This window comes from Clupea harengus, chromosome 7, assembly GCF_900700415.2.
Source record: "Clupea harengus chromosome 7, Ch_v2.0.2, whole genome shotgun sequence".
NCBI lineage: Eukaryota > Metazoa > Chordata > Actinopteri > Clupeiformes > Clupeidae > Clupea > Clupea harengus.
Window position 1 is genome coordinate 22,202,989 of NC_045158.1, and position 20,000 is coordinate 22,222,988.

Below are 20,000 nucleotides of genomic sequence, written 5' to 3' on the forward strand. Positions count from 1 at the left end.
ATGTGTAGTGAGTTTGTATGTTGTGTTGTGTGTGTACCATATGTGTAGTGAGTTTGTGTTGTGTGTATTTTCTGTGTGTGTGTGTAGTGTGTGTGTGTCTGTGTGTGTGTGTGTGTGTAGTGTGTGTGTGTCTGTGTGTGTGTGTGTGTGTAGTGTGTGTGTGTCTGTGTGTGTGTGTGTGTGTGTGTAGTGTTTGCTCGGTGCGCTTCTGTGGTATGTGTGTTAGAGTGCGGTCGTTCCGTGTTCTCCCGCTCACCTGTAGGTCCTTGCCGTGACACTGCTTCTCCAGCACGAGGGTTCTCTCTCTCATGTTCTCCATCGTGTTCTGCAGCTGGTCGTTCTCATCCATCATGCCGTTCACCCTCCGTTCCAGATCCCTCTTACGTTCCGACAGCATCTTTATCTAGAACAGCAGCAGAGCATCACGGTCCGGTCAGACATGTTTAAAAGGCATCGGGGACCACAACGACAGCGGCGGTCGAGACGAGACGAGAAGACTGAGACTTTATGTGCGAGACGGAAACCCCTCTGACTTTCAGGCGAGTGGAATTTCCCCTGTGTGTGCGCTTGTGTGTGTGCGCACTCGTGTGTGTGTGTGTGTGTGTGTGTGTGTCTGTTCTCCTGATGAAGAATGCCCTGAGGGCGTAACCCTTCCACCCCTCCTCCTCCTCCTCCCTGGTCTTGGTCTCCTATGGTTGGAGGAATGCTGGTTGCCACGGAGAAGCGTGGGCAGAACCAAACAGATCAACACTTCAGGAATGTTTGGTTGATAATTAAATATTTTCGCTGACAAGCACTTTTTTCTGCATCAACTTTGCCAGTAAATCAAGGTTGTGTGTGTGTGTGAAAGAGAGAGAGGGGGCGTGTGTGTAAATTAATATACGTGAGTATGTGTGTGTGTGTGTGTGTGTGTGTGTTTGTGTGTGTGTGTGTGTGTGCGTGTGTGTTTGTAGATGTTTGTGCGACTTTGTGAGTATAAGTATGTGAGCATGTGAGTGTGTGCGTGTGTGCGTAGGTGCGTGTGTGCGTGTGTGCGTGTGTGTGTGTGTGTGTGTGTGTGTGTGCGCCACCCTGTCTGTCTCCCTAGCTAGTGCAGATGTAGACACACTGGCGCTATCCTGAGCCGATGTTTCAGTGTGACCTAAAATCCTCTGCGCTCGCCTATCCTGCCAGGCTCACTTAAGCGCTTTTCCCCGTTAAACAAACATCAGCTGGAGTTGTGTGTGTGTCCCCCCCCCCCCCCTCATTTTGACCCACATCTGCTAACCCACTGCAGTGCACAGGAACCTTTCATATACACCACAATCACAAACTACGACTTCAGTGCACAGGAACCTTTCATATACACCACAATCACAAACTATGACTTCAGTGCACAGGAACCTTTCATATGCACCACAATCACAAACTATGACTTCAGTGCACAGGAACCTTTCATATGCCACAATCACAAACTATGACTTCTCACAGAGTTCATGCTCTCTGGAGTCCATCTGGAGGCCTCACTAGTGGTTTTGTAGTGGTCTGTAGTGGCTCTGTAGTGGTCTGTCGTGGTCTGTAGTGGTTTTGTAGTGGTCTGTAGTGGCTTTGTAGTGGTCTGTAGTGGCTTTGTAGTGGTCTGTAGTTGTGTTGTGGTGTGTGAAACTGGCACATGGCTCAGAAGCATCTCCACACAATGGCCATGATAAATCTGCTCTTTTTAAGAGGCACTCAGAGTTGTGTGTTTTTCTGCAGCTGCCGGGAGTGATTGATACCCACTCTAAAACCAGGTCTGATCGCATCTAATGACACACTCCTGAGACGGGAGGGGGCCATCAATCTCGGGGGGGGGGGGGGGTTGGGCAGAAACACTCACTGCAGTTTTGGGAACACCCAGACATTGCAGCAAGAGAGCTAAATTTAGTCATAGCTCTTATTCCCTCTCCTCTCTCCCTTTTCTCTCTCTCACCTCTCCTTCTTTCTCACTCCTCTCCTCTACTTCCCTCTCTCCCCCTCTTTCCCCTCTCTCTCTCTCTCTCTCTCTCTCCATCTCTCTGTCACTGATAGTGTATCTGAAGTTCTCTCTAATCACTGGACTCTTTTGAGGAGGAAGAGGAGTAGCAGATCACTGGACTCTTTTGAGGAGGAAGAGGAGCAGCAGATCACTGGACTCTTTTGAGGAGGAAGAGAAGTAGCAGATCACTGCACTATTTTGAGGAGGAAGAGGAGTAACATATCGATCCCTAAATAAACTCAAATTCCAGAGTCATCGCCACGACGACAACCCGTCACTGCAGGTCCACCAATCACCAGGCTAATTTGGCTAATTAGCCTCTCTCTTTCTCTCATCTCTCACTCTTCATTTCTCTCTCACTCCATCCACCTTTCTCTTTCTCCATTTCTCTCTCTCCATCCATCACTTTCCCTGTCTCCATCTCTCCATCTCTCTCTCTCCCTTTCCCTTTCAATCTATCTCTCCTCTTTCATTCCTCCTCTAATGTAATTAGACTTGAAGAAGAGCATGCCAAAGTGTGTTCTTTTTAAGACGTCTCACCCTTTAATTGCCTGGATCTCATAACTTAGCAGTACAAACTGAGGCAAACTTGGTGCAGTAAACCCTGTGTGCTTTAGGCACAGCGTGTATTTATTTCATATATACACATCTCTGTTACAGTTTAACTAGCGTACCTATGTCAGTTATCGGACAGTGTCAAACATCGGCCATTCTGTTAAACAATCAAAATGCTGAGTTTAATAACTTCAGTTTAATAATGGATTCACATGACAACGCGAACGTTTGCCGATAACACACGCCGTCCGATAATTAACACCGTTACGATACGTTACTTACGCCTATCTACTGAAATCATACTCTATGACCTAAATCAACTGAACAAGAACTACAGCTATGACAACAACAACAACAACAACAACAACAACAACAGCATCAATTCAAACTAAAAATACACAAATGGTCTTGGTCCTCTATGAAATCCCAGACTGATAACTTCCATAATTAACACCACATAGAAACCAGCTGTCTGGCCCAGATTCGGTCCTGATATGGTTCTGATTTGGCGCAGACCCGGTCCAGATAAAGCTCCTAGAGTACACAGGAACCACTGAATCTACATACTAACCTACAGGGTTTACCAAACAGTTTACCAGAATCTACACACAGGGTTTACAAACACTTACTTACACAGTGAGGAGAGTTTGCAGCATGTTTCTCTTTACCTGCTCGTAAGGCCAACACCCCTCAGGCCAATCCCTACCAACCAAAACACAGCCTATCCACCAATCCTCAATCCTTTCGTTTATCTAACTACAAGAATTCTCCCTAATCAAAATGAGCAGAGGAGGTGTTTGAGTTCTGTACGCTGGCCTGGGACCTGTGTGTGGATGTCTCAATAGAGACATGTGGACTCACTGAGTGAGGGTTTACTATCCAGTTCTGTCCCCGGACATGGATTCTTGGAAACTGGGGTGACGCATTACTAACAAGTCTAATGCGTCGGAATTGCTATTAAACATTGATGTTGGACAAGTGTTACATTCACAGTGAAATTGGATGGCAACTAAAATGAGAGAAACCCTTTTAATGACTGGGTCTGAGTAATTGTTCAAGGGCTCATTTAGGCTGTGCTGTTACAATCTCTCATCTTTTGTATCCACTCAACATCCATCTCTGTCCCCCTGCTTGGATTCCCCTCAGTTTCCACACACACTTACAGGACACACACTTACAGGACACTTACAACACCAGCAACATGCACGCGCAGTAGTTTGCATACATGGTGTGTGTGTGTGTGTGTGTGTGTGAGTAGGTGAGTGAGTGTATGTATGTGTGTGTGTGTGTGTGTGTGTGTGTGAGTAGGTGAGTGAGTGTATGTGTGAGTGTGTGTGAGTGTGTGTAAGTATGTGAGGTATGGGTGTGTACTATGGCTCGTGTACTAATTTGTATACATTATGAATACATGCCCTAAAAAGTCAGACCCGACCCCAGACACACTGCATGCATAATGCATGCGTAGCATTAGGGGCTGCTCCACTGGATACACACTGCACAACTGAACTGCACTTAAGACACACACACACACACACACACACACACACACACACACAAGACGGGTGACCTCAGCTTACACACACACATTCCTCTCTGTCCTGGTACCGCTAACACGGACCCCGCCAGCAGCTCACTGGCCCAGTCTAGCACGGGTCTACTCCAGGGTCAGCGGCTCCACTCTCAGAAAGAATAAGGATGGAACATACTTCCTAGAACCTTCTAGAATCTTTATAGGTTCCATGGTTCATCTCTACTGAAGAACCTTTTTTAGAGAGAGGGTCTTAATGTGGACCCCACTGAGGAAGGGACACTTATTTGAAATCAGTTTTATAGGAATTTTAAGATGACAAAACAATTTTTAGTCATGAAGAAGAAATGTTTTTCAAAGGGTTCTAAAGACAATGTTTGGCGTTTAAAAGACTCGATGGTTCTTTCTGTCTGAGGGTGTAGCTGGCTGAGACTCTACTACACTGAAAGGAACCCGACTGGCTGCTGGTTCTGGAGTGGATCTGGCTCAGATGTGGCCCTGAATGGATCCAGACTCGGCCCTGATCATGGGCAGACCCATTGAAGGAACCAGACGCCAGCAGGGACACACTGTGTCTCCACTGCTATCTGTTCATGCACATATTAGGGGGATGTGCCACATATTTGCACTGCTGGTGTTATGCTCACTGCTCTGCCACTGTTAGACTCTGACAGAGCATGACTCAGCAAAACTCATGTGCCTATGTGCATGTGTCCGCTTCTTTTGGTTAGCATCACATTGAAAAGCATAACTCATGTGCCTATGTGTGCATGTCCACTTCTTTTTGTTAGCATCACATTGATTTTCAGACACAATAACATAATAGACATAAAAACTACTTGGCATAAACTGTGTTCTGTTATCATACTGAAACCAGTGCAAACCTGAGGTCAGTTTTTTGTTTTCTTTCAGGGATGACAGGCATGCAGATGGACCAATAGCAATATAGCACCACTTACTTCTAGCCCTTGCTGCTCCAATCAGGGAAGGGGGGAGGTGATTAAAGTGAGAGGGGAACGATGAGAGTAAAAGGGAGAGGGGTCAGAGAGGTGAAGCATTTAGAGTAAGACGTGTCAAGCCACAACTCTCCACAAAGAACAGCTGAGATCCGGTACAGACCCGGTTCGGTTCTGGACCAGATAGGGGCCAGACCTGAGGTCCGTCTCAGGGACAGCTGCTCTCTGGGTAAGGACTTTTCACAGAAGTGCAGCAGAAACACATGCATTACAGTAGTAGCTTTAACAGCACAACACAATTTTTACTTTGAGAACTACAATGATTTAGAGCATTTTTTTGTTAAACTACATTTCCCACAATGCCTCACCTCTGCCTGTAGGCTCTCCAGACGTGTCATGTGCTGGTTGTTAGAGATGCTCCTCTCCCGGAAATCATCCCGCAAGGATTGGACCTGAGTGGACAACTGCCTTTCTACCTCTGCAGCCTGTGAGCACACACACACACACACACACACACACACACACACACACACACACACAGTCAGACAGAGAGAGAGGGAAAGACAGGGAGGGAGAGTCAATGATAGTCATACCAAGCCACATCTCTAACGATTGCTGACTCAGGAAAGGACCTGTTCTAGATTAGCCACTGTCCCAACTACAACATCCTGATGATCATGAGTTCAGTGTTAGTGTTCCTCCCTGCTGTGAGATCAGTGTTAAGTGTTCCTCCCTCCTGTGTGTTCAGTGTTAGAGTTCTTCAGCGTCCTGCTGTGAGATCAGGGGGCACCTGACTGATTTCGAATCAGAGTAACAGCATGCCTGGGCTCTGGGCCAGGAGACTCCTGAGTGTGCACATCTTTGTACTGTGGGTGTGTGTGTAAGTATGTGTGTAGTGTATATGTATGTGTGTGTGTGTGTGTCTTCATGCTTGTGTGCATGAGTGTGTATGTTTGCGTGTTTCTGTGTGTGTATGTGTGTGTGTGTGTGTGTGTGTGTGTGTGTGTTTGCCTGTGTGTGTGCACATACATATGTCTATCCACTTTGTTGTAATTGCTGAGTATGAAATGTTATCCCTTATCGACCCAGTCTTGCCAACCCTGATAAGCTGCGGCTGTGTTCATTCCTGTGCTAGGTCACTGTCCAGCACGAGGCCCATGCTCCTCTCTGCTGTTTCAGATAGGCACAGACTGGGCCCAGTTATGTCTGGGTTCTGGCCCAGTTCTGGCCCAGTTCTGGCCCACACGCAGCTGCTGTCTGGTGTGTAATGAGATGAAATGAAGGCAGGGTGACTCATCTGTCTGTGCTGCTGCTGCGCCTGGGACAACAACATCCTCCTAGCGCAATATCACAATATCTCTGGCAATTACCAACCTGTGTGTGTGTGTGTGTGTGTGTGTGTGTGTGTGTGTGTGTGTGTGTGTGTGTGTGTGTGTGTGTGTGTGCGTGCCTGCATGTGTGTGTGTGTGAGAGAGAGAGAGAGGGAGAGGCTATGTTTGTGTCTGATATGTACAAGTGTCTGTGTGAAAGTATGTGTGTGTACATATAATAGTGTGTGTGTGTGTGTGTGTGTGTGTGTGTGTGTGTGTGTGTGTGTATGTGTGATGTGGTGGAGAGAGAGAGAGGGAGAGGGAGAGAAAGAGAGAGGGAGAAAAAAAGAGAGGGAGAAAGAGGGGGAGAGAAAGAAAGAGAAAGATAGAGGGAGAGAATAGGAGTGAGGAAGAGAAAGAGATAGGGAGGAAGAGAGAGAGGGAGGGAGGGACAGATAGTGAGGAAGAGAGAGAGAGAGAAGGAGAGAGAGAGACAGAGAGAGAGGGAGGGAGGAAGAAAGAGGGATGAAGAAAGAGAGAGAGAAGGAAAGAGAGAGACAGAGAGAGAGAGAGAGAGGGAGAGAGAAAGAGAGAAGGATAGAGAGGGAGAGAGAGAGAGAGAGAGAGAGAGAGAGGGAGGCCTGATTAGCATAAGCCAGACCGCATTCAGGAAGCCCAGAGTCACGCCACCACCGGCCGTCACCATAGCAACCTCTGAATCCCGTACACCAGTGCTGTCGGCTGCGCTCTTTCAATGACAGGAACACGAGAGATTGTCACAAACACACACATACACACACACACACAGACTCCAAGGCGGTGAGAGACACTATCTCTCCTAATCACAGCTCCAAAAACAAGCCAGAACACACACTGGAAGCCGATAACCATGAGTGTGTGATGTGTTTAGACATCTGAGCCACCCCCTGCCTGACGTCTTAAAACATCTCATCTTTTGTGTTCCTGGATACACACCCTCACATTAGTTAGTTAAGTAGTGACACACCATCATCTTAAAGGTGGGGTCCTCAATCCTTGAGAAAGATAATTGATATGTGAACTCAACAGCCAATAAAACCCCCCTGACATCAGTGCTCCTGAATCAATGTTGTTTACAGAGCTCATCTACACCCTTACACACAGAGTTCATCTACACCCTTATACACAGAGTTCGTCTACACCCTTATACACAGAGTTCGTCTACACCCTTATACACAGAGTTCGTCTACACCCTTATACAGAACCAGGACTGAGTACAAACACAGCTGTCTGCAAGCACACACAGAATGGAGAGCTAGAAGACCCTGATGAGAAATCTGCTGAGTTCAAAAAACATTTGTATTGGATTAAAATAGCGGAGTGCACCTTTAAGTGTGAGTGAATCCGCACCCTCATCTGAAGCATTATTTAACACGTCAGTGAGGGTATGTGAGAGGCCCACAGAAGGAGTGTGTCAGTCTATTTGTGGAGGGCCAGGGTGTGTCCTGCTTCTGCTGACCCACTAACGAGGCTGTTCACCTATCCTGCACTGAGCCTGCGAGGCTGCAGTGACAGACTCAACCTGCAGAGGGCAGTGTGGAGTTTAAGCAGTTAGAACACAGGGCAAGGCTTCAGAACATACAGTACTTACAGTACATACACATACACATGCATATGAAAACGTGCACGCGCCGGCACACGCACACGCACACGCACACACACACACACACGTGTGTGTTTTGGCCTCAGTGTCACACTCTTTGGCTTGCACTAGGTTTATGCTGAGAGTTCTTATTACAGTATCACAGACACCACTATCTATGTACTCTTTGATGTAGGAGTGTAATACTACCTGTAAACAACCTTGGCCTTAAGCCTAATCCTCACCCTGGCACAAAGTACATCTGGTAAGAACATGCGCTTAATATACAAAGCCAACTGTAGTGAGCATACAGTCCTGCAAATAGCATTCTGAAGTTCCTAAAACTAGAAAGCAACAGCCCAGCTGGCACTGATAAAAAGCTTGCTAACAAGCTAATTGGCCTCTTTGGGCGACATTGTCGGCCGTGTCGTGCTGTGAAGGCTTTTCTTTCATTGACGCAGTGTGTTCTGTCCAAGACCACAGACCTACGCATTATGCACAGCCTGCACGGCTAGTGGGAGTGACAGGTGTGTTTGTCTGTCCTTCACATGACCGTACACCCTCAAGCTTAATTTGAAGATCAGACCAAAAGAAGTTGCTAACAACAACGTTAAGGGCACACTAGGTATGTAAAGTAGCTGAGAGTCATAGTTTCAGTAATACACATGCTTATACTCACACAGAGTCATGTAGTTAATAGACCCTTTTCCAACAGAGAATAGGAGGACTCTGCTGTTTAGTGATTGAACGGTGAAATTGCAACGATAAGGTCTACTCCTAGATGTATACTCCAGTCTAGTGCACTGCAACGATAAGGTCTACTCCTAGATGTATACTCCAGTCTAGTGCACTGCAACGATAAGGTCTACTCCTAGATGTAGAGGCTAGTGCACTGCAACGGTAAGGTCTACTCCTAGATGTATACTCCAGTCTAGTGCACTGCAACGATAAGGTCTACTCCTAGATGTATACTCCAGTCTAGTGCACTGCAACGATAAGGTCTACTCCTAGATGTAGAGGCTAGTGCACTGCAACGGTAAGGTCTACTCCTAGATGTATACTCCAGTGCGCTGCTGCTGCAGTGGTTAAGGGCATGTTCATTTGTTTCCTGAGTCTCTGCCCCTCTGTCCAGTCCAGCCATGTCTCATTACTGTTGTACAGCTCCCCAGAACCACACACAACACACACACCACACACACACACACACACACACACACACACACACACTCACACTCACACACACACACACACACACACACACACAAACATACACTGTGGAATAGCTCTGATAATATATCACTGCTGTAAGAATATAAAGATATAAAGAGAGCTCAACGCGTTAGGCTTTAACACACAGAACAAGAGCATTCCCCCGCTATACAACCGTCAGGCAAGGAATTCTGCCCTATTCTGTGCCAGGCGCAGGTCTTCCTGAGACACTCCTCTTCTTAATGAATAAGCTCCAACATGATTCCTCAACATACATACATAAACACACACACACACACACACACACACACACACACACACACTCACAGGTTTCCCTGAGACATGCCTCTTCTAAATGAATAAGCTCCAGGAGAGGAGAAACTTCAAGGCCGACTGGCATCAATAAGGCAGCCAACAGGGCTAGCCTAAAAAAAGCCTTCAGCTGCAGGGGGACGCTAGCTGGACAGGTTAGCCTTCAGCTGCAGGCGGACGCTAGCTGGACAGGTTAGCCTTCAGCTGCATGGGGACGCTAGCTGGGCAGGATAGGAAGCCAGAGGAAATGTGACGTCAATAAGAGGAGAGTGGAGTGTGTATCATGTGGAGACTGGAGGAGGATCATTGGTCTAAACACTGCAAAAGAGACTCAGGGGAGGGTGTGTGTGTGTGTGTGTGTGTGTGTGTGTGTGTGTGTGTGTGTGGTGGTGGGGTAAGAATGTCAGATCACAAGGTTTCACACTAACATGACTCACAGACACACACCACCCAGCAGTCACAGACTCACAGCCTATTCACCACGGTTACCGTCACCATGGACAGGGAAGGAGGGAGGCAGAGAGAGGAATAGAGTGAGAGAGAGAGAGAGAGAGAGAGTGAGAGAGAGAGAGAGAAAGGTAGAGTGATAGTGAGAGAGAGAGAAAGGGAGAGAGAGAGAGTGATAGAGAGGGAGAGAGAAGGAGAGAGAGAGAGAAAGGGAGAGAGAGTGATAGAGTGAGAGAGAGAGAAAGGGAGAGTGATAGAGTGAGAGAGAGAAAAAGGGAGAGAGAGAGAGAGAGCTCCCAGAGAAACATACACACACCTGGGACATACCCAGGGAACATGAGACTGAAGATCAACATCAAAGGAGTGTTTTTTCCCAAGTTCTCCGTTTGAGTGGGGTGAGATGGGGGGCACTCCTGAAGCTTACCGCTGTTTTACATCAAGCTCACAGTGCTTTCACCACACACACACACACACCATGCTCACAGCACTCTCACACACACACACACACACACACCATGCTCACAGCACTCTCTCTCACACACACACCACACACACACACCATGCTCACAGCACTCTCACCACACACACACACACCATGCTCACAGCACTCTCTCACACACACACACACACACACACACACACACCATGCTCACAGCACTCTCACCACATACACACCATGCTCACAGCGCTCTCATCACACACACACACACACACACCATGCTCACAGCGCTCTCATCACACACACACACACACACACAACACACACACACACCACACACCACACACACACACACATCCACCCACTGTTTTACACCATGCTCACAGCACTCTCTCACACACACACACACCATGCTCACAGTGCTCTCATCACACACACACATCAACTGTTTTACACCATGCTCACAGCGCTCGCATCACACACACACACACACACACACACACACACACACACACACACACACATCCACTGTCAGCACTAAGATCCACAGGCTGCGGCACGTCTGGATGTGCACCTCTCCTCACACACACTTCTCTCTCTGTCTCATCTTGTCCTTTAGTATGCAGATGAAAGCCACTTCTCCCGGCCCCAATGACAGCACAGAGTGTGAGGGCTGATGCACACACACACACACACACACACACACACACACACACACGCACACACACACACGCCTTGCTAGATGATCTACAGGTGTGAGGCAACAGCATGAAGTACCACATCATCTCAGTCCTGTGCAGATCAGCATGGGGTCAAGGGGTGTAGGGTCTGATCTGATGCAGGCTGGCATCAGATAGAAACATGTGTGTGTGCTTTTGTACTGTAATATGAATGTCAAATGCAACAGTAAAACAAGTTTTGTAACTCCACAGCTATTGCATTCCCAGGGAACCTCTGAAACAGATCTGACCCTGATCTCTCACACACACACACAAACACACACACACACAAACACACACACACACACACACACACACACATACACATACAGATATAGACACACACACACAGATACACACTCACACACACACACACACACACACACACACACACATACAGATATAGACTGATGAACGACTCACGAAAGAATGAACCTGACAGCCACGACATGGATCCGTACGCGTGTTAGGCTCACATTCATATACATTCTCAGACTCACATTCACACTCATATCTCATTCTCATACTCATTTAACAAATGTACGCTTTGCTGAGATTGTTTGAAATATGTATTACAGTTTTTCTCAATTGTTTTCACACATTTAGCGAATCATGGGTCAACTTAATCTAATGCTCACATCTTCTTTGCACAGCAAGAGTCTTCTCTGGCGAATGGGTTAACTATTTCTCATTGCTTTCACACAAATTTCTTTGAGTTTTAACACACTTTTCAAAACAGTTAACACACTTCTCAGAGAAAGACACAAAACCTTATTGAATAACCATGTCAACACATTGCAGACACTTAGTAGCAGCCTACTGAAACTGCTCTCTATATTCTAAATATCGTCAGCACCTGTGTGAACTCTCTGTGCACAACTAATCAAGTAGTTCTCAACCTCTAAAAGAGGTCAATAGATTGATTTTGATACCAAGCATGGATCGAGGAGGCTGCCACCAGAAATAGTGCAATAGGCTGTAAATACTGTAAATATACAGTAATCAGAATTCTACCGTATATGTTGTAAATTACTTTAGTGAAACTACAGTACTACATTGTATTGTGGCAACACACTTTACAAAAGTATAGAAATGGTTGTTGCCAAGAGTGCAAATACAATGAAACACAGTACAGTAAATTGACTGTAAAGGCCAGCAAAGTGTCATTGTCATTGCCGAACGTACAAACAATTGATGTGACAGTATGACGGCTCAGCCTCTCTCATGGAGAGGTCATGATTGACTACGTGATCAATGACTGTTGCCCTAATTTCATTAGAGCATCTTACATGAATGCCACACAGGGGCCCCTCTATTTCTACTATGGCTGAGGTACACACTGGCCCACACTGGTGGCAGGGGGAGACTGTTCACTGCAGAACAGATTTACCTTTTTACTGTATCTTGAAACCTGTCATTTTGACTTCTTACAGTATCCAATCTAATGTGGAAAAATGACTGCAATAAATATTTTTGTGTCAGAATCTTTGCCATTCTGTACACAGTAGAACAAATGTAAAATCAATGGTGTTGACAGGTCCTTGTTTAGAATATCTTTTACAGTATTTAGCAATACAAAAACAGAACTACAATATTTTATGTATACAAATTATCAGATTTCAAATACTTTCTGACAGTATATTGTCAAGAGTGCTCAGTACAAAACCCAAATTGTAGTATGTTGTCAGTGGTAAAATAGTCAATGCTGTGAGGGTGTTGCACAAAAGTTGAAGTGATGGATTCAGAGGTTGATATTGATAGCTGTAGTTTGAATTTTGTTATCCATTGTTAAATAAATGAGAAAACGTACATTTTCAATTGAGCACAAATTGTAGGTTTTGATGGAAATGTTTGGTTTTGATGGGTGTGTGATACGTTTTGAGAAGGTGGTGTCATTCTGCAAACATCAAATAGTGTTTTGGTTATTTCATCTTCTGTTATGGGCTGTGTGTGAGCTGTTTTGAAAAAGTAAACAGTGATTGGAAAAATGTGCCAAAGCAATCGAGAAAAACTGTAATCATATGAAAAACGTATGCTTTTATGAAATTGCTGGAGCTATGCTTTATAATCATCTAAACCAATATATGCCTTTTAAAATGACTGCAGAATGTCTGAATCATCCCTTATAATCATATGATAGTGTGTGTAATTGCTTGAGTGATGTTTAACAAATCTATATCTGCTGCTGATTGCTATGATCAAGAGTGAAATTTGCTTGTTGAAAAAACTATTTCAGTGCAAATGCTTGTGAGGAAACAATGCTGATGTAAGCTGTGAATGTCCAGTTGAAACTGTGAAGTCGGTTAAACACGGGAAGTGTACCCTTTGGGGCCCGCGAGGAGGACGCAGGCTGTTAGAAGCCGGCCTATAGATGAATCACACCTCTGTTAAAAAACCCTGACATGGCCAAAGGGCATTGTGTGATGGAATGAAGATTTTGTGACCTTATAAGGAGAGGTCCGTGATGAAAAGACGGAAGCAGGAGCAGTTCAAAGCTGAGCTCAATGCATGTAGAGGAGCTCTTCTTTTTGCTGTGTGGGTTGTACACTGTTTTGCTGAGCGCTTGACGACTTGGGGACCAAGTCTTGTTGTTTTTTCTTTTCTTTAAATTCTTGTTAACCTCTTTGACATTAAATCTTGGGGTACTTTTTAAATACCACAAAACTCGCTTCTGCGTCAGTTAATGAAGTGAGTTAAGCTCCGCGGCCCGCTACACACCTCGCCTTACTACACCGGTCAGATTAGCAGCCTGTGATCCGGAACGTCCGATACCTAAGAGAGGTGGGGACCTTTGGCACAGAAAAACCTGTCGACTGCGTGGAACAGGTGAGTTGTCCCTCTCTTTCATTCTAGAAGAGAAACATACAATTAAAGGCTTGGAGATAATGTGACATGATTTATCCGAACTAAGTTGTATTCTGATTTGCGTGGCAGATAACCGTAGTAATTACTTGTGAGAGCGCGTGAAAAGCTCGGGCGTCGAAAAGCACACAATATTTATCTATCGGTGCCACACTTATGCATTTCTTAGCATGGCGCCCACCGTGTAGGCTATGAATGGTCATTAGTAGAGAGGTAATGCTAATGATCGCGAGTAATAAGTAGACCGTACGCACGAACCTAACCGATTTCTGGTCCTAATCAGAGTCTGGCGTACCACCAGATAAGGAAATCGATTAAGTACACCTATCCGGTAATAGAAGAACGATCTAAATACGTGGTAAGCCTAGGGCCAGTGTTTAGACCGAAAAGGCACCTTTGGGGAACGGAATTAGCTACTCGCGTTCTATTAAGGTGCGCTTCTTAAATTTGGTCTAGTCCAACCATTTTTGAGGAAGGATCGTACACCCCCAGACGATGGACGATGTTGTGTCAGAGTGGGAGGAGGGAGAAGATCCGCGTCCTCCCCTTATTGATGAGTCCGGGAGTGTTGTATCTGATGGGATTAGATGTTAACCGACTGATTTAGATTCAAGCCTGGAATTCAGGCTGATTCAGAAAATAGAAATAGAACTAAACCAGAAGACCGATGTTTTACAGTGCATAATCGCACTTTACAACAGGGAGATTTATGCACAAACCAGTTTGAAACTAACACAGCCAGTGTATTGAACACGGAGAGCCTGTGCCTAAACCACAAAACAGAAGTGGCAGAGGCGCTGAGAGCCAGATGGCTTTTTAAAATAGTGGAGCACGCGGAGGCAATGAAAAACGTTTTACATTTAATGGAAATGGAGAGTAACAGGAGTTGGGTACTGATAGCAATATTATTATTATTATTATTACTAACATGGATTTGTATTTTTCATTATTAGTGATTGTTGATGAGATATAATTTTTCACTTTTCTGGGGAGGAAAAGACGATAAGAGGAACTTGCGAAGCATGTGCAAATATAAGGGGAATGAAGAAAGACAAAATCATTCAGGGATAGATAAAACCACACAAACCAGATAAAGATATTATAATTGCTGTTGGATATGATTATATCATTTTGAAGCACACGGGTGCAGTACATCCCTCCCAGATACAGCGCATCCCGGATAGTTGATAGCTGATACGCATCGATAAAAGACTTCGGCCTGCCGTACTTGCACAGTTTGGTGCGAAATTAGCAGAGATTTCTTTGGCAGTGATAGGAACGAGGTAAAACCCGGACCCTCGTTTTGAGTCACTGTTTTCTCTGCCATCGTGTAAAAAGGAGAATCATGTCACATCCAATGCTTGTGTGTTTGTCTAGGGGACGATAGTTATTAGTGGAACTAATAACCAAGTGTGTCAGCGAGCGCGGAGGATTCGGTTCTGATTGGGGAAGCAGCCACTGGAGTTCCAGAGGGCACACTATCAGGTTGATAGATAGATAAAGGGATACTTTATTAATCCTGAGGGAAATTTAGGTAACCAAGTAGGAGCCTGGCATTTGTTTTGATTGATTGAAGTGGATTGATCAATTGAAATTGTGTTAATAATTTAATATTTTTTGATTTTAGGTTTGGAGTTTTTTTTTTTAAGTTTAATTAAGTTGAATGAATTGGTTCAATAATTCAATTGAATTGAGTTGAATTGTGTTGGGTTTTTGGTTTTATGTTTTATTTTGTTCTTGTTACGTTTTGTAAGCTGTTTGTCTTCACAGGACCAAGTGGAGGGAAATGGAGAAGTTGCAGAAATTTGGTCCGTGAAGGAACAACAGAGAAATGTCTATTAAGCCCCAGGCAGGGAATAAGACAAATAATTGATGATTTACATAAAAGAATACCAGAACATGAAATACATTTAAAAAGAATGTGTTTGTTTGTAAGTCTAACTAGAATATGCAATTCCTGAAGGAAATACCATGCATAAAGTGCAAAATAAAAGTATAAAGGGGCGTTGTCGGCATGATTTGGAACAAAGTTTCTAAGTAAACGGTTCAAGTGAATTAAGCGCAGAGGTTTGTACAAGGAATAATATAAGTATAAGAAACAAACGAAGGAATAACAATACAGGGCAATGCATGCACTGTAAAAACTACACTAACATGGCTGGAGTGTGTGGACTATGTCGCTTACACCACCGGTATGACTGTGTCTGAATGACTGAACTACTCTGTAAAGCACCTTCGGGTACTTAGAGGAGCGCTATATACAATTGTGAGGATTGATTGATTGATGATATCATGTAAGACAATGTTTGATAAAACATTTTCACCTATGATTTTTGCGTGTTGTGGGTGACTGCCCAATACAATTGTGTATCCCCTATTTGGAAGGATTCTAATAGGAATACTAGCAAAGCCATTTGGCGAGTTAAACAGTAAAAATGTTGAGCACGCAAGAAGGTGATGAAACTGAGGAAGTTAACCCTTGTTGAAGGGGCACAGGAAACTGAAGTGAGAGAGGGCCTCTCACACACACACACACACACACACACTCTCGAAGTGTAGTATAAGATCCAAGGGGGCGGTTGGCCAGTCTAACACAGACAGAGGCCAAGAAACCAAAACCACCTGCGGATACAGTAATGAAAAGGAACTTGAACAGATTACCATGGCAAATTATTCTACACCACAATCAGGGTTTATAGATTGGCCTGCTCTGGCAGAAGGAAGAATGTGGAAGAACACCGGAAACATCCAGCCTGATGATCAGCCTAACCCCAACGCTTCTTTTTATGACAAAAAGAGCTACAAGAGGCTTTGGTTCCAGATGGAACGATTGCAATGGGAAACAGAGCTAACTCGCCTGTGGAACAGGTTTTATCAAATCAGTCTGACAATACTAAAAATTGGTTCATGTGATGATGTGGAGGCTTTGGTCCTCGGATGTGAGAATAAGGAATGGGAAGTTCCAGATGATTTGAGGGTGTTAACGATGCACAATGTGGCAAAGCAAATGAGAGAATTTATACCCAATTTTCAAGTCACAATGAAAGAATGGAACATGAAATAATCCTATCAGCTAAAGGCGGAAGTGGTCAAGGGAAAAAGATTGTGACACCATTGAATCCCAAGGTGACCACGGTAATAGGAACCGGTGTAGGAAAATTACCATATAACTCATATGTAACGGGTGCTCTACCACTGAGCCACGAACGCTTATGCAAGAAAAAGAAATGCAAAATGAGACGCAAGAAGGGGAACCACCCCTTCCAGAATTAGTGGAACCCCTAGTGGGCATACAATTGACTCTTACTCAGCAAAGGAGGCGGAGTGGATCGAGGGAGAAAATGACGGTATCATCTAATCCCGAGGCGACCACGAGGCCCGCTGAAGGCGATTTAACGCATAGCTCAGTTGAGACGGGCGCACTGGCCGGTGAGGAAAACCAGGAACCTAGGGTTGTAGACGGGGAGTCTACCATTGCGCCAGCACCATCTGTTATTATGCAAACTAGTCGAGGCATACTCGACCCAATAGCCGGGATTTCCCGCAGACAGAAACACAAAAGGAAGCAGCGACTGCCTCAAAGACATGCTGCTGATTTTAATTTCGTCTCGCATGGGAGAAGTATGATAGCCAGTGTGAAAGGGGTCTCTGAACCCGTGAATGAGACGAGAAAGCAATTTCTCGAAGTGACTGTTCGGAATGGTCAGGAAATCAGATCAAAACTTTGTTTTGAGTTGATGGCCATTCCGATAAATTGGAAGGGAATCCATTACATTAGACTGGGTGGGGAGCACTCGATACCGTGGCTGAATGCACGTTGGAATAAGAGCAAAGTGGAAGCAATGTTGAAAAGTTCCAGCCTGGTTTACAGTTTTGACAAGGGTTGGAAAGGAAGAGCCCACCTAGAATTTACTGATGTAAGACCTGCGATGGTGCGTGTATACAAACACGAGGACTCTGGGTCTTTTTGGGCAGCGATGAGAGCAGATATGGCCCCTCCACAATTAAGCCAAAACGGGGAGTTGTTGGGAATTACACTGTTGGGTGTCCGTGGGGAAATCCATACTGTTTGTGGGGAATTTTTTCTGGTGCGGGGTGAAGATGTGTTAATAAAAATAAACATGTGCCTATCACTGCTGGTGACATTGTACGGGCGGGATGGGATGAGTATTATTGGTCTGACAGAGAATGTGTGTCTGCTGTGAAATGGAACTTTGTGTTGGAGAGAGAGGCACTGCGGACAAGTCCTTGTCCGGAGACGTCCCTGGGGAATGTGTGGAAAGGACTGGTACCATCGGGGCTCGTGACTGGCAGGTCCAAGAGATGGGTGATGAACGACTCACGAAAGAATGAACCTGACAGCCACGACATGGATCCGTACGCGTTCATATACATATACATTCTCAGACTCACATTCACACTCATATCCCATTCTCATACTCATTTAACAAATGTACGCTTTGCTGAGATTGTTTGAAATATGTATTAATCATATGAAAAACTTATGCTTTTATGAAATTGCTGGAGCTATGCTTTATAATCATCTAAACCAATATATGCCTTTTAAAATGACTGCAGAATGTCTGAATCATCCCTTATAATCATATGATAGTGTGTGTAATTGCTTGAGTGATGTTTAACTAATCTATATCTGCGGCTGATTGCTATGATCAAGAGTGAAATTTGCTTGTTGAAAAAACAATTTCAGTGCAAATGCTTGTGAGGAAACAATGCTGATGTAAGCTGTGAATGTCCAGTTGAAACTGTGAAGTCGGTTAAACACGGGAAGTGTACCCTTTGGGGCCCGCGAGGAGGACGCAGGCTGTTAGAAGCCGGCCTATAGATGAATCACACCTCTGTTAAAAAACCCTGACATGGCCAAAGGGCATTGTGTGATGGAATGAAGATTTTGTGACCTTATAAGGAGAGGTCCGTGATGAAAAGACGGAAGCAGGAGCAGTTAAAAGCTGAGCTCAATGCATGTAGAGGAGCTCTTCTTTTTGCTGTGTGGGTTGTACACTGTTTTGCTGAGCGCTTGACGACTTGGGGACCAAGTCTTGTTGTTTTTTCTTTTCTTTAAATTCTTGTTAACCTCTTTGACATTAAATCTTGGGGTACTTTTTAAATACCACAAAACTCGCTTCTGCGTCAGTTAATGAAGTGAGTTAAGCTCCGCTCCGGTCAGATTAGCAGCCTGTGATCCGGAACGTCCGATACCTAAGAGAGGTGGGGACCTTTGGCACAGAAAAACCTGTCGACTGCGTGGAACAGGTGAGTTGTCCCTCTCTTTCATTCTAGAAGAGAGTACTTGAAGGTGATCTCAGTAGGCACACTGATTGATCCCTTTTAGTATCTAGGCTGAAATATACAATTAAAGGCTTGGAGATAATGTGACATGATTTATCCGAACTAAGTTGTATTCTGATTTGCGTGGCAGATAACCGTAGTAATTACTTGTGAGAGCGCGTGAAAAGCTCGGGCGTCGAAAAGCACACAATATTTATCTATCGGTGCCACACTTATGCATTTCTTAACAAGACACACACACACAGATACACACTCACACACACACACACACACACACACACACACACACACATACACACACACATACAGATATAGACACACACACACAGATACACACTCACACACACACACACACACACACACATACAGATATAGACACACACACACACACACATACAGATATAGACACACACACACACACACAGATAAACACTCACACACACACACACACACACATACACACACTCACACACACACATACAGATATAGACACACACACACAGATACACACTCTCTCACACACACACACACACACATACAGATATAGACACACAGATATAGACACACACACACATACACACTCACACACACACACACACACACACACACACACATACACACACACATACAGATATAGACACACACACACAGATACACACTCACACACACACACACACACACACACAGATACACACACAGAGATTAGATCTGGTCCCAATTCTTCCCTGATCCAGACCAGGAA

At 44.8% G+C, this 20,000-nt stretch overlaps 1 protein-coding gene across 2 annotated transcripts in view; it reads right to left on the bottom strand.

Annotated features, from left to right (window-relative positions):
- The window catches only part of bicdl1 (BICD family like cargo adaptor 1), a 48,584-nt gene that overhangs the window by 10,830 nt on the left and 17,754 nt on the right, over nucleotides 1-20,000 (bottom strand). The window contains exons 3-5 of one of the 2 annotated variants that reach the window (XM_031570863.2): nucleotides 5,401-5,517; nucleotides 5,036-5,047; nucleotides 257-403 (exon numbers count right to left, since the gene is read on the bottom strand). In XM_031570863.2, the coding sequence (XP_031426723.1) occupies nucleotides 257-403; nucleotides 5,036-5,047; nucleotides 5,401-5,517 (276 nt within the window). The remainder of the gene's footprint in view (nucleotides 1-256; nucleotides 404-5,035; nucleotides 5,048-5,400; nucleotides 5,518-20,000) is intronic. The other variant, XM_031570864.2, reaches the window with a different exon arrangement.